The sequence below is a fragment of the Borostomias antarcticus genome (genome assembly GCF_949987555.1).
Source record: "Borostomias antarcticus genome assembly, chromosome: 2".
Classification (NCBI taxonomy): Eukaryota; Metazoa; Chordata; class Actinopteri; order Stomiiformes; family Stomiidae; genus Borostomias; species Borostomias antarcticus.
This window is the reverse complement of record NC_140235.1, coordinates 19,244,425-19,260,102: the sequence shown is the minus strand read 5'-3', so window position 1 is coordinate 19,260,102 and position 15,678 is coordinate 19,244,425. Positions and strand designations below refer to the sequence as shown.

Below are 15,678 nucleotides of genomic sequence, written 5' to 3'. Positions count from 1 at the left end.
TGGCGTTAGTAATGTCACTGCTCTCGGGGCGGGCCTTAGCTTGGGCCATGGCGATGAGGAACCACAACAACGGGCTCTCTGCTGACTACCAGTGTTTTGTCACTGAATTCAAGCTGGCGTTCGACCACCCCGCAGAGGGGGCAGACGCGGCCGGGCGGCTACACACCATCCAACAGGGGTCGCGGTCAGTGGCGGACTACACACTGGAGGTCCGCATGCTTGCCGCCGACAGCGGGTGGGATGACGTGGCGCTCCGGAGTGCTTACAGGCGGGGCCTCAGCGAGACCATTAAAGACATGATCATCCGAGACCGTCCCGCCACCTTCGCTGAGCTGGCCACCCTTGCCCTTCAGGTAGACGAGAGGCTGCGGGAGCGGCGTCTGGAGCGCGCCAACCGGCTGGGGCCACCCCACAAACCGCTCGCAAACCGGGTGCCCCCCAGGGATCCTGCCCATCCCTTCCGGGACCCCTCGCCCCCTTCTACGGCCTCTGGGACCCGCCACCTGTCTCCTCCTGGGGCCGAAGAGGAGGCCATGCAGCTGGGCCGATCACGCCTGTCCCCGGAGGAAAGAGAACAGCGGATGCGTGACCGGCTCTGCCTCTACTGCGGGAAGGCGGGCCACGTCATCCGCGCCTGCCCCTCTCGGCCAAAAGCCCCGGCCCACTAGATGGGGGCATTCTAGTGAGCCTTACCACCCTGCCCCAATCCCGGAGGGAGCCTAACCAACTGTTCCCAGCCACTCTTTCATGGGGAAAAGAGTCGCTCTCTGCAGGGATTCTCCTGGACTCGGGCGCCGACGAGTGCCTAATCGACCGAACCCTGGCCCAGCAGGCAGGCATCCCGCTCGTCCCCCTTGATACCACCCTCTCGGCGCAGGCACTAGATGGTCGCTCTCTGGGTAAGATCACCCATTGCACCGCACCACTCACGTTAACCCTGTCTGGCAATCACGTAGAGACGGCACGGTTTATGGTACTTAACGCACCCACGGCTCCGTTGGTCCTGGGCAGACCTTGGTTAGACAGACACGACCCGCACATTTCATGGTCCTCTGGACGGATTTTGCGCTGGAGCGTGGCCTGTCATGCCAACTGCTTACGCTCCGCCCACTCTCTGTCCAGTGAGATCAAACGCGAACCCTCACCCCCTGACCTCACTGGTGTTCCACCCGCGTACCACGATTTGGCACCCGTTTTCAGTAAGGACAGTGCACTCTCACTCCCTCCTCACCGCCCTTATGATTGCGCCATAGACCTCCTTCCCGGGGCAACCTATCCCGTCGGCCGGTTGTACAACCTCTCCGTCCCGGAGAAGGAGGCTATGCGCAATTATATCACTGAGTCTTTGGCCTCAGGAGTCATAAGGCCGTCGTCCTCCCCGGTTGCCGGGGGCTTCTTTTTCGTCTCGAAGAAGGACGGCAGCCTGAGGCCTTGTATTGATTACCGCCAGCTTAATGACATCACCATAAAAAATAAGTATCCACTGCCACTCCTTAGTTCCATGTTTGAGCCACTCTCCCACGCCACGGTGTTCACCAAACTTGATCTACGCAATGCTTATCACTTGGTGCGTGTCCGTGAGGGGGATGAATGGAAGACGGCATTCAATACCCACCTGGGGCATTTTGAGTACCGGGTGATGCCCTTTGGCTTAACCAATGCCCCAGCTGTCTTCCAGGCTCTGGTAAACGATGTACTCCGGGACATGCTTAACATCATGGTTGTCGTTTACCTGGACGATATCCTGGTCTTCTCCAGGACGGAGCAGGAACACATTCAACACGTCCGCCTGGTCCTCAACCGACTACTGGAGAATAGGCTCTTCGTCAAGGCGGAGAAGTGCGTCTTCCACTCCGCCTCCGTGGAGTTCCTGGGCCACATCGTGGAGAGCGGGCAGGTGCGGGCCGATCCCAAGAAGGTGAGCGCGGTGGTGGAGTGGGCACGCCCAGTCGACCGGACTCAACTCAGGCGTTTCCTCGGGTTTGCCAACTTCTACCGCAGGTTTATCCGAGGATTCAGCCGAGTTGCTGCGCCCCTCTCCGCGCTCACCTCAACCCTCAGCCCCTTCCTCTGGACCCCGGAGGCGGAGAGGGCATTCTCAGCCCTTAAGGGCCTGTTCGCGACAGCTCCGGTACTCATCCTCCCCGACCCCTCTCGACACTTCATTGTTGAGGTGGACGCCTCGGATTTGGGTATCGGGGCCGTCCTGTCCCAGCGGTCGGAAGAGGACCAGTGTCTCCACCCAGTGGCATTCTTCTCCCGACGCTTTTCGCCTGCGGAAAGGAACTATGACGTGGGGAACAGGGAGCTCCTTGCCGTTCATGCTGCCTTGGAAGCATGGAGGCACTGGCTGGAGGGGGCCAAGCTACCCTTTGTGGTCTGGACCGACCACAAAAACCTCCTGTACATACGAACGGCTAAGAGGCTCAGCCCTAGGCAAGCGCGCTGGGCCCTTTTCTTCAGCCGGTTTGACTTTACCCTCACCTACCGCCCGGGCTCCAAGAACATCAAGGCCGATGCCCTTTCCCGACTCTTCCCCGAGAGTGCCCCCAGCACCACAGAACGCCCTGATGCCATCCTCCCCCCGGCCCGGGTGGTGGGTGTGGTCACTTGGGGAGTCGAATCGGTGGTCCGGGCTGCCCAGCGCGCCCAGCCCGACCCAGGCGGTGGGCCCCGGCATCGCCTCTTCGTCCCGTCCGCCGTCCGGAGCAAGGTCCTGGAGTGGGGCCATGCCAGTCGGTTGGCCTGTCACCCTGGGGCCCATCGGACGGCGGAGTTCATCCGACGGCGGTTCTGGTGGCCCACCTTGGGAGCCGACACCCGGGAATACGTGGCCGCTTGTGACATCTGCTCCTGTAGCAAGGCCTCCCACCGCCCTCCAGCCGGCCTCCTCCGCCCCTTGCCCATCCCCGGTCGACCATGGTCACATATCGCCCTGGACTTTGTGACTGGCCTTCCGACATCCCAAGGCAATAACACCATCCTGACCGTGGTCGACCGGTTCTCCAAGGCGGTCCACTTCATCGCTCTCCCGGGACTCCCGTCCGCGGCTGAAACGGCAGACCTCCTCACCACCCATGTGGTCCGGTTGCATGGCATCCCCCAGGATGTCGTCTCGGACCGGGGACCCCAGTTCACCTCTAAGGTATGGCGGGCTTTCTGTCGGGGAATAGGGGCCACAGTTAGCCTCTCGTCGGGATACCACCCCCAGACCAACGGGCAGGCGGAACGGGCCAACCAGGCCTTGGAAACGACCCTCCGCTGCATAACGACAAGCAACCCCGCCTCCTGGAGTCGTTACCTGCCCTGGGCTGAATATTCCCTCAACGCCATGGTGAGTTCGGCTACTGGTTTGTCCCCGTTTGAGTGTTCCCTGGGCTACCAGCCACCCCTCTTCCCCTCTCAAGAACAGGAAGTTGCGGTGCCGTCCACCAGGGCTCACCTCCATCGGTGCCGGCGTATCTGGAAGAATGCCCGCGCCGCCATGCTGCGAGCCAGAGACCGTGCCCAGCGTAGCGCCAATCGGCGGAGGGTGCCGGCCCCTGCCTACCACCTGGGGCAGAGAGTGTGGTTGCTGGCCAGGAACCTCCCCGTCCCTGGCGTCTCCCGGAAACTGGCTCCTCGGTATGTCGGGCCCTACACTGTGGAGAGGATCATCAACCCCTCGGCTCTCCGGCTGCGTCTCCCAGCCTCCCTCAGGGTCCACCCAGTTTTCCACGTTTCCCAGGTCAAACCAGTAGCTGACTCAGCCCTGTCTCCGCCTGCCCCTGCGCCGCCACCGCCCCGGGTCCTCGAGGGTGGCGACCTGGTCTGGGAGGTCAACCAGATCCTCTCGGTCCGCCGCCGGGGACGGGGGTTCCAGTACCTGGTGGACTGGGTGGGGTATGGGCCGGAGGACCGCAGCTGGGTTCCCCGCTCCTATCTGGCCGACCCTGGCCTGCTGCGTGAGTTCTACCGGGTCCATCCTGACGCCATCGGTCGGTCGCCCGGTGTCTCCCGTAGGGAGGGGGGTCCTGTTGTGGTCCCAGCCCAGGCCCCGCCTCACCCAGGGCCGGGGCGAACGAGCGCTGGGGCACTCCCGGGAACAAGCCCGAGACCGCGGCAGGTGCAGCCGGTTACCAATCAGGCTCACCTGCCGCAATCATCTCGGGCGGCTACAAGAAGCCAGCAGCCCCGCCGCTCAGTGCTTGGTTATACTGAGATCTTGGTAATTCTTTGCTAAGCTCCCAGCTAATTGTACGCCCCTTTGTTGTTTTCCTTGTTCTCGTTAACTCCTCGTGTCCCTCTCTCCGTTTTCCCCTCCAAGACCCCGTCTTCGTCCCGCGCCGCCCTCTCTGACTCGGCTCTCCCGGCTCCACTCCGCGCCTCCCTCCCGCTCCGCGATTCGCCCTGCCTACCGCCTCCGCGCCGGCGCCCGCGCCACCAACGCAGCTCCCGGACTTCCCCTCTCCACCGGCTTTTTTTCTCGCTCGCCTCGTGCCCCTCGGACCAGACCTCTCCCCCTGACGCTCCTCCACGGGGATCTCTCCGGCTCGCCAGTCCCCGCGGTAGCCTGACGCACGCACACAGACAACATCCCTCCACATAGCCATTTGCCCTCACGCATCCATACACTTAATTTCACATCCCATTCACACGCACGCACACATACATACCCCCCACCTTAAAGTGGCAGTCCGTCTGTGTTTTTGTGTTTACTTTTTCTCCCGGTGTGGTCACCGCAGTACCTTAGTTATCCCCCTTTTTTTGTTCCTTTTGTTTATCATTTATTAAAACCGCCTTCGGGCTATTATAGTTACTCTGGTGTCCGTCTGCTTCTCTGGGTCTGCTGCCCTGGTCCGGTTCTCTGTTCAGGGGTGCCCCCCCCTTCCCGGGGGCATAACAGTACCAGCTCATCTACAAATCCATTATCGGTAATACCCCCCCATACCTCTGCTCACTACTGAACATTTCCACCAGTACACGCACTCTACGCTCCAGCAAACACATCACCTTGGTTATCCCCAAAGTCCGCACCTCCTTTGCCCGTCACTCTTTCCAGTCTGTTGCCCCTACCGACTGGAACGAGTTACAAAAGTCACTAAAACTCCTCACCTTCATTTCATTACCCTCCTTTAATAACTCTTTATTTGACATAATCTCTGATCACTGTACCTGTTTTTGAAATAACCTCCCTGGTCTATAGCACAGTTTTGCCGAAACGTTGTCATGTTTTTCAACTGACCACTGACCCATGTGGATTCTCTACTTTGTTTAGATATTGTATATTTTGGGATGTTGTGATGTTTTTAAACCTGATCCTTGTTGTTTACTTATTTATGTTTGATTATTTATTATGTATTTTACTTATGTTTTATGTATAGACTTGCTTTCTGTTCTGCCTCTTGGCCAGGTCGGCATTGCAAATGAGAATTGGTTCTCAATTGACTTATCTGGTTAAATAAATGTTAAGTTAAAAAATAAAAGGGGATGGCAGGCAGAGTTATGAGGCGTCTCGTCTGCCTTTTAACATAGACCTAAATGTTTCCCGAAGAACAGCTTTTGACAGAACAATCAGGGCCAGAATAAATGTCCGTGTGCCACATCAAAAGAGCGTCGCTGTTGCGTAACTTCCTCCCCCTGGTCTTGCTTGAGGGGAAGTTGTGCCAAGTCTGCCATCTTTCTATTACCCCCTAGTGTTCACTCACCAATGGCGGTGGCTGTCCGTCTGTGGCAGACACCAGGCTATGTTGGTGAGGGAGCGAGGTAGTAGGGGAGAGAGGAGCTGGGCGAGGCGGACCCAGCGGGGAACAGGAAGGAAGAACACGCAGGGGTGGGGCACACCGGCTCAACAAACAACGAACAAACAAGAATGACACTCTCAAGGAGGGTCCCTGTAACCCAACCTGCCCTGTGAGAGTCTCGTGGCGGTGTCTCTGAACTCTGAATGAAGAGGAGAATAAATGTTGCTATTTATCAGGCTGAGGTGGGTAGGCTATAGAGAGTTAGTGTGTACCTTCCGTGACTGGGAAAAGATGTACTAGTGATCCATGAGACTGGCTTAAGCTTTCTGTCAGTGGCCAGCCCAATTTGTTTCCTTATACTCCAGAATGTAATTGCTAGTCTGTGTCTTGTATGAGGGCTAATGATCTGCAATTAATCTAAACACTCTTCATTATTCCACTGTAGAGTCAAACAGTTGTCTGTCTGGGGAGAGAGGTGTGCCCTTGGGTTTTTCTGGTGTAGAAAAGGGGTTCCACATATGCTAAACTCAATCGAAAATGTATTTTTCACCCTCATTTCGGTTTTTGAGAGTCTTACTGATATGCCCAGTCCCAATTCCTAACACTCGCTGCTCTCTCTGTATTGCCCGTGAGCGCTTTCCCCCCCTCCCCCCTCCTATCAATTGCTTCATTTTCCGGAAGTGGGGGCCCTGATGTCACGTTTTTTGAGAATTTGCATACTTCGCCCCTGATTAGCATATTTAGATTGTTGCGTAGGCCAACTTATCATTTACCTATCCTCGCGTCTCCAGTCTCTCCTACGAGGATGGACATTAAATTTGGTAAACGGTGCCATGTCCTTGGCTGTTCTCTGACAAACAAGCCTCTCCACTCCCTCCCACGCGATGAAAGAAAAGATAAGTGGTTGAATTTTATTTATAATTGTAATATTCTCGAAACCCTTCCTAAATAGTCTTAGTGTGCGCTGCGCACTTTACTCGCGAATCGTTCATAAATCTCGGCCAGTTTGAACAAGGACTTGCAAAGTTCCTGCTTCTAAGGAACGATGCTACCAACTGTTCGTGAAGACGCTGAAACTGTAAGTACAAAAATACCAAACTCCACGAGTTGTGCTTTGTGTGTGTGGATGGTGGCTGTTGTAGCCGGCGCGCTAACGTTAGTATTATTCTAACAGGCACTTAGATTGTTTACAGTTGGCTCGCCTATTTGCTATTTTGGTAATAACGTTAGGCCTATGTGACTGCTATTTTAGCCTCCTGGTTTAACTTAAAAGGCTGGGGTACATTAGCCAACAAGTTGCTGGTAAGCTATTGACCTTTTTCTGTGCAACGTCATCATCCTGTTTCGAAATTGCACACGCATCGCTGTAATGACACCTGTCAATAGAATCGATGCATTTGATTGATGCACCTGGTGGCAACCCTAACCCTAACGGCTGGTGGTTGTCGTTCTCTGGATCGCTAGGCGGGTCAAAATCGTAAGGAACCAAATTAGCTGCCATCTTTTCAAAACAGCAAAGTGGGCGGTAACATTACCTGGCGGGAACTAATTTAAATAAATAATTAGCATACTCTGAATCAAGTCAATTCAGCCTGGGTGGGGGGGGGGGGGGGGGTACTAAAATAGCCCTGATAAATAAATACATGTTTTTTCAGACCAAAGGACATTATAGAACACATTTTCGGGAACAAAGGTAGAGATAGAATGTAGGTTAAATTAGGATATGTGGAACCCTTTAAAACTTTTTTCACAGGTTAAAAGCTGTTCCCATCATGGTGAACCCAGAGGGGGGGGCCCAGGGAGGAAGTGTGCTCCCCCCGGAGAGAGCTTCCTGGAAACTCTACGAAGTCAACCTGTCCCAGACTTCACTGAAGATGGTTTAATTATCAACCTCCTGGCGTAGTGAATTCTAATCACATAACGGACAAGAAGAATCTCAAAAACAGGAGCAAGGAGAGGTGAAGAGAGACATTCAGCAGAACATTATAATTATTTTTGGTCTATTATTGTGTACCCTCTCGTCTCCTTCATTTGGCAATAACAGAAGTTTAATGTCCGATTCAGACGCTTAGGACGTTTGTAAAGGAATTACGCCCTATTAGCGACCGGCCATGTAGAACACAATTTAATCACCGCAGATTAGCTGGTTTTCTTTACCTTCACTTCTCTGTTCTGTTATGGCTGAGAGGGTCAAGGGAATTGAATGTAGACACCGCCAGCCTCCCCGTGTGAATTCAGAGGCCGACCTATGAGATACAATTATTGCTATTAGAGGAATTCTACTGTGCGTACATTCATCCTGCCAGCGGAGCTCTAGGTGTCAGAGTTTCTGTGTGCTCCCGCTATAGGCTGCAATAACTCACTGTCCACCTGACGTGTGGGTGTTCGGTATGTGTTGAATGGGCAATAAGAGGGGGAAATGTAAGAGACAAATTCACCTTCACAGTAATAGCCTACATTGCATGGTCTCCAAAATTGAAGGTGAGAAAAGTCTTGAGGGAGAACATTCAAGTTCAGCTCAAAACTGTTTCCCAGATCTGCAGTAAAGATGTGATCGATAGGCCTACTAGACAGACAGACAGACAGACAGACAGATAGATAGATAGATAGCATACTTTTTTGATCCCCCCAGGGAAATTTGGCATGTCAGCAGTTGAAAATTTACAGAAAGGCTGGAAAGAAAAGAACCACTAGATACAGAGTAACAAAAATGACACTAGATAAGGATATATATATAATCCTATTGTATAGCTATATTTATACTGACTAGTCCCTGATATTCCTTTTTTATTCTGCTACCCCCCTCCCCATGTAGTGGGTACTGTACTTATATATGTACAGTACAGTATGTACTTATATACTGTACTTGTACAGTATGTACCTACGTACATACATTCAGTCAGTATGAATATTACTATACAGTTAGGTAAGTCAATGAACATACATGCATACATACATACATACATACATACAGTACATACATACATACATACATACATACATACATACATACATACATACATACATACATACATACATACATACAGGCTGTGTAGTATATGTGTAGTGTGGTTCTGGCTCAGCCATGGTGTGTGTGTGTGCATGTGTGTGTGTGGTGATCCCGGGAGTCCTCCATAGTCCCCTGGCTTGTTAAATAGGGGGGGTTTATGAAGAGTGTATGGAATTTAATCAGAGAGGATTTGCAGTCGATAAATCTGAGTCAGTCAATGTCAGTTTTTACAGGCCTGTAGAGAATGTCACATAGGTTCACCATCTTAAAATCGTCATCAAGAGAATGCGATGCAGGCCAAAGGGGGACCTGTAGGCTTTCAGAAGCAGAAGTCCACTATTCTCTTCTGAACATTTGGGGAAATATTTTAACGACCGCTTTAATACATTACATTACATTACATTACAGTCATTTAGCAGACGCGTTTATCCAAAGCGACTAACAATAATTGCATTTAACGCAGGAAAAGCCAATGTACTACTACTTGCCAGAACTCACAAGTGCATCTTCTTTCTAAAAACAAGTGACTGAGTATAATCTAGTGCTGAAGGCAAAGTGCAAGAATAGCAATCTAAAATACAATAGGTACTTAAGAGGGAGGATTGTTGTAGTAGTTCTTGAAGAGAAGAGTTTTGAGCCTGCGACGAAAGATGGGCAGCGACTCTGCTGTCCTGACATCAGTGGGCAGTTCATTCCACCACTGCGGGGCCAGGATAGAGAAGAGCCGTGACTGTGTCGATCAACCGCAGGGGCCTTGGAGTGACGGGGCAACCAGTCACCCTGAGGTAGCAGAGCGTAGCGGTCAGGAGGGGGTGTAGGGTTTGACCATGGCCTGGAGGTAGGAGGGGGCTGTTCCTTTCATTGCCCTGTTTTAAACTGGATGCAAGCCGCTACAGGGAGCCAGTGTAGGGAGAGGAGAAAGGAAGTTGTGTGGGAGAACTTGGGGTGGTTGAACACCAGGCGAGCAGCAGCTTTCTGGACAAGTTCTAGGGGTTTAATGGCTGACGTCGGGGCCCCAGCGAGGAGGGAGTTGCAGTAGTCCAGGCAGGAGATGACCAGGGCCTGGATGAGCACCTGTGCCGTTTCATCAGTGAAGAAAGGGCGAATCCTCCTGATGTTGTAGAGCATGAATCTGCAGGAGCGTGTGACGGATGTGATATTTGCGGAGAACGACAGTTGGTCATCCAGGGTCACACCCAGATTCCTCGGAGTCCGAGTCACGGTTACTACTATGTCTTCAATGGTGATAGCCAGGTCCCGGTGGATAGGTGGATAGGTCTGGCCTAATAGGTCAGGATTACAGATCACAATGCAGGTAAGCTTATTCACCGTCCCGTACAGTACATATGCCCACACCCCTGCTTCCCTCTCTCTCTTTCACACACACACACGCACACACACACACACACACACATACACACACGCACTCACGCTCTCTCTCTCCCTCTTTCTCTCTCTCTCCCTCCCTCCCTGATGAATGTAAATACATCAATTACTGATGCTCCATAAATTCCTACTGTGATGCTTGTTACTCATGGACCCCAGCTGCTGTCATGTTCAAGGATCCTGCTGTTTTCCCTGAAAATACGAGCACATGCAGCAGCATTAGAATATCAAATGGCTTTGTCTAGCAGATGTTTTCTCTACAATGCCATTTCATCCTGCATTTGGCCTAGCAAGAGGCCACAAGTGACCATTATTACATCGTGGGTGTGATTTACTGCGGGGGATGGAGGGGATTTCCATGTCTCTGCTTTTGATTTCCCTCTGATCTTTATTTTATTTTTTTTAATCGCCAGGGGGATACGTTTTATCCCCCTTCTGGTCATCTGTAACACACTCATTCTAGCACTGAATTAAATACATGGATTTCTCAAAACTGCCCACAGATTGCTCCTTCAAAATAGATCAACATGCTGAAAGCGCCGGCGTACGGTGGCCCTGAAGTGTCACAACACAAACCATCAAAAAAGTGACAATGCATTAAAAAAAAGTGGTAACGCATCAAAAAAAGTGACAATGCCTCAAAAAAAAGTGACAACGCATCAAAAAAAGTGACAGCGCATCAAAAAGGTGACAACGCAACACAAATTGGCCACAACACAACACAAATCAGCCACAACACAACACAAACCGGCCACAACACAACACAAACCGACCACAACACAACGGAAGTGAGCCACAACACAACGGACGTGAGCCACAACTGGGGGGGCGGAGTCTCGCCATCACGCCACTATCCACGCCACGAACCCCACAACTCGGCCCCTGAGTGGGCTAGAGACACACGGTCTTCCCCGGTGGGTGCAGGAGGGTGGCCCAGAGAGAGCTACACTGTTCCTGACTGGCTCTGACCTGAGGGGGCGGAGTCTGGCCAGCACGCCACTATCCACGCCATGACCCCACAACTCGGCCTCAGAGTGGGCTAGAGACACACGGCCTTCACTAGTAGGTGCGGAGGGTAGCCCAGAGAGGGCTACACTGTCCGCGACTGACTCTAACCTGAGGGGGTGGAGTCTCGCCATTATTATAGCTCTTCTAAACAAATACCATACATTTCTTCAGGATAAATTTCAAAGTTCATTCACTTCTGTTGTGGACAATAGAATGTCATTGGGGAAAACAAAACGACTCCTCTTCTGGATCGCAGATTCTGTCTCATTGTCTGAATGTTCAATGTTGGTTCCAGTGTGTGCGTGTGCGTGTGTTTGTGTGTATTTGATGCAGTCATGGCTGTTGAGCTTGTCCACGTTGTCATAACAATGACCATGAGAAGGAGGTGACCAGCAAGGTCACTCCTCATCCGATGTCTCATCAGAGGAAAAGACAGTGTGGTGGCCCATTGCTTTGGCCCTTGAGATTTGCTGGTTCGGTTGCATCTTCTAAGCATCCTGATGGTTGCGATCCCTTGGTGGATTGTCGGCTCCTTGGTCTGGGACGCGCCAGCAACGGCTCTCATGGACCCATGAAGTCCTCTCAGCTACTTTGACAGCCATCTGCGGGGTGAGTAGAATCTGGTACGGCCCGAGCCACCTGGGCGAGTTCCAGCTCTTCCATCTGAGGTCGCGGATCAGGACCCAATCCACAGGCTTAAGATGATGGGATCTCTCTCTCGTGTCAGGAATGGTTATCAGCACTCTGTTGAAAATATCTTTAGAAACATTGTTAAGTGCAAGCCAATATTTTATCCGTTTGAGTCCTTCGGACCTCCCTCCCAGGGCGCAGTCCCAGGCTAGACCCATCTCCTCTTCATATGGCATGAGACTGATCCTGCTTTGGGGAAACGGTGTTAGTCATTTTCATAGGTCGCCCAGTAAGGACCTTATGTAGAGCCAGTCCTCTGGTCTGGTATGGTCTCCCTGTTCTGCATAAAACAGTGAACCCTGGTGTAAAGCAATCCGTTAACATCCTTCACCACCCCTATTTTTTGAAACATGATCTGGTCAGTGTGCTAATTTGAAAGCATTATGAAAACATGAATGATGCAGTATCGCTTATGTTGATTATGAAATGAGCACTCTCTTCCAGTTCCTATGTCCAGGAGGTGATGCAGATGCCTACAAGTCAGAAATATATATATGTTAGAGAGAAAATGGAGGAGTCCTGTCCGGGTCTGTGGATGAAACAGAGAACAGACAACACAGAAGGAAGTAGAGACAGCCGCAGCTTCTTCAGTGAGGTCAGCAGTCGAGTTGCATATGCAACAAGTGGTTGGCCTGTGTTTGATCATTGGGCTGATTCATCTACAAGCAAATCTCAAAAATCAGGGTTAGAGAGAGGAATATCAATGAGGTCTGAGCGTGGCTTACTGACTTCCTCCACTATGGCGACACAGTCATGTGTCTCTCCGCCTTCTGGAGAAGGAAGCAGAGTTGCAGGGTTAAGTACAGTGTCAAGTCTTTTGGAGTAATAGGCTACCGGTCTATACCTATCTCCATGCTTCTGTGCCAGCACTGCTGACCTGTAACCTTTCTTTTTCGCTCGCAACCAGGTGGAAAGGCTAGTCATAGTCAGGAACACCTAAGCAGGGTGCTTTGGACAGTCTCTGTTTAAGCGTCGTTAGAGCCAGTCGGGCTTCGTCAGTCCATGTAATTTGTCAGGGGGAGCTAGCTTTTGTCCATTTGGCGAATCGGACAGTAGTGTTATCTCTGCAAAATCAGGGATCTAGGCTCTGCAGTAGCCTACAGTCCCAAGCAGTGACATCAGGGGCAGTGTAAGAATTACTTTAACACGCCCAGTCCCCAGTCTTACCATATTTTATTATTACGTGATCAAGGTAATTGACCTGCTCACGCACCAATTGGATTTTGCTCTTAGAATTTCTGTGGCCATTTCCTGAAATACAACAACAACATTATCGTCTCATCAATACATGACTCCTTGTCTTTCTAGCAAGAAGTTGATCATCTATACATTTGAGACCTAACACATTAGGTAAAACAACGCCCCCTAAGGGTGAAAACGAAAATTCCCTGAAGTCAGGGTGAACAGAGATGGGGAAAAAAAATGCATTAATCAAATAAAATAACACTAAAATGAAATAGAACAATAGGGGTGTTGCAGGTTGAGTTCTCAATTTCAACAACCACATCTTTTCCTAATAAGAAGATTTGGACCTTTGCATCTCTCGCCCACAGTGAGTCGGGCGATGAGGGGTCGCGGCATTGGTCATGCATCCCACGAACCACAGGTGTCACGCATCTGTAGGGAAGCAGGCCAACTAGCCTCCAGTCCCGTGCCTGTCTCCTCTGTTAACAAACTCAGAAGTAGCAAGTGAAATATGCGGAACACCTTATTTTATCATTCAGCTGTCTCTGTGTGTCAGACGCACAGACAGAGCTGCATGGTCAGAGTTTACATACAACAAACACATTCCAGTTTCTCATCACCTTGTGGTTAAACCCAGGTTCCCAGAAATCATGACCATGTGCTAGTGGTACATAAACATAAACAGAAGTAAATCTTCGAGAAACAGCTTGATAAGTTGGAGTGATGTCTGATCCTTGTTACAATATTCCAAGAATATGTCCAACTAGTTTTAAGGCTCCATAAACATGATATGACAGTAACACCATTGGAGTCACAGCACATCTGAAAAATTTGCAAAAGCAGATCTCTGCCCATTTGGTTAATGGGACAATTAAAGTAAGTAAATTGGTGTTGGAGGTCAGCATCATCTTAACACAACTTTAAATGGCCGTCATTCTCTCAGATTACTCAAATACTTGCGGCTCCAACAGGTTTGGCATATTCATCCATCAGTCCAGGAACGACAGTTGTCCAGCAACCGGTGTCCTTCCTTTTCCCTCTGGCTGGATGGCGGATCAAGGGAGAGCGGAGTGTTGTTGTTGGTTCTTTCGTCTCCCAGACAACCGGCTACCGGAAATCTGCCCCAGCAGTCACGATTTAAGGCAGTCGAAAAACAGTGTCGAAAATATAAACAATACCCTACCTGGATAATAGGCGCGCTTAACGAAACATACAAGACAGAGCTGAAACTCAACAGTAAATGACAAAACAACGAACAACCCCGTGCAGGGACAAGGAACACAAAGGACAAACAAAGGCCTACGTTTAAACAAGAAGCATATGCCTGGCTGGAAACATCAGCCGCCTGGTTGGAAACACCAACCCCTGGTTGGAAACTTACACCAACCACCCGGGACAATGGGAAAGGACGTTTCTCCCAGAAACGCGGATTGGAAACACAAACCACTCCCGTAGCTACCTTCGATGGGAATCGTTTATATACTTTATGACGACACCACCCCAACTACATGCGGTTTGAATTTCTTATCTCCTCCTTACACGCACTGAGAGCCTGTAGGTGCCAGCTGCATAGATACGTAAGCTGAGGAATAACAATTCTTTATTTGCCTGTTATTGTTTGTTCTGGCTTAGCCTACAGAGGGCCGATAGGTCGCCATCTGTATTAGAAAGCCTGTACAATCTCAATGTTTTCATTGGTGTCCTTCTTCCAGACCCTAGTGTGGGTTGGAGTTAGAATAAGTGTTGGGACAGGATCTGACCTATAAGGCAAGTGGTAAAGGTCGGAGTGAAAGGATGAACATGTGGAGGTTTGGGATAAAGTCCCATAAAATCATCCCCATCGAGTCTTGAAACCCGATATCCCGGCTGGGAGTCCAATGCTTTCACCGCTACTCTACTTGTGCAGTGGAGATGTAAGGGTTGATTTTGGTGTCCTTCTTTATTTTGGTGTGCTGGGACTACTGCCTCTTGTGGTGCCAACAGAGAAATGCAGGTCAACATTGACGGAAGGGAGGGAGGGAAGGAGTGATAACCGTACAAACGCTATCCTACTGTAGGTGCGCCGGCTTACAGCCACGCACAAAAAAGAGCATCCAGTTTTAAGATGTCGTTTCAAGAGGAGCATAAACATAAAATGCAGTCTTCCGAAGTTCTGAGCATCAGGTTCCCTGTATCTGTTGAATGGGAACGTGGCTCTGAAGGCTCACTCAGCAGAGCAGCGGCTGGATTTTCAGAGCCCCTAGACAATTATTTTTATTACTTTGCATGCATCATTAAGATTCTGCCTCTATATATTAACCCCAGGCGTGTGTTGATATTTCTGTGGTATGAATTCCAAGTAGTTTGTGAACCCTTGTTTGTGCATATACAGTCATTCAATTTATTCATTTTTCTTTCTCCCATATGTGTTTCTGTGGATGTGATCAGTCTTGCTAGGATTTGTTTTTCCCTCCACCATCATGCACTTGCACAGGCTGGCTTTAGAAAGTGCAGAGGCTGACACCCTCTCCATCTCTCTGTTGAAATATCAGGGGAGATGATGGCAAGACTATAGCTCAAGGTGGAAGCAAGAACTGGCATGGTGAGTGAGGGGAAAATGCAATCAGGTCCCCTTTTTAATATGTATGTAGCAAGCAGACACTCTGGGCAGCTGAAAGACTGATTGGTGCAAATTCT

General features: G+C 50.6%; 1 protein-coding gene across 1 annotated transcript in view; it reads left to right on the top strand.

Annotated features, from left to right (window-relative positions):
* Positions 1-1,501: 1,501 nt before the first annotated feature.
* malrd1 (MAM and LDL receptor class A domain containing 1) overlaps positions 1,502-15,678 on the top strand; it is a gene marked incomplete at both ends in the record, with an annotated part of 86,237 nt that continues 72,060 nt past the window's right edge. Inside the window, one exon of the mRNA XM_084453588.1 lies at positions 1,502-3,977. Coding sequence (XP_084309714.1) covers positions 1,502-3,977 — 2,476 coding nt within the window. The remainder of the gene's footprint in view (positions 3,978-15,678) is intronic.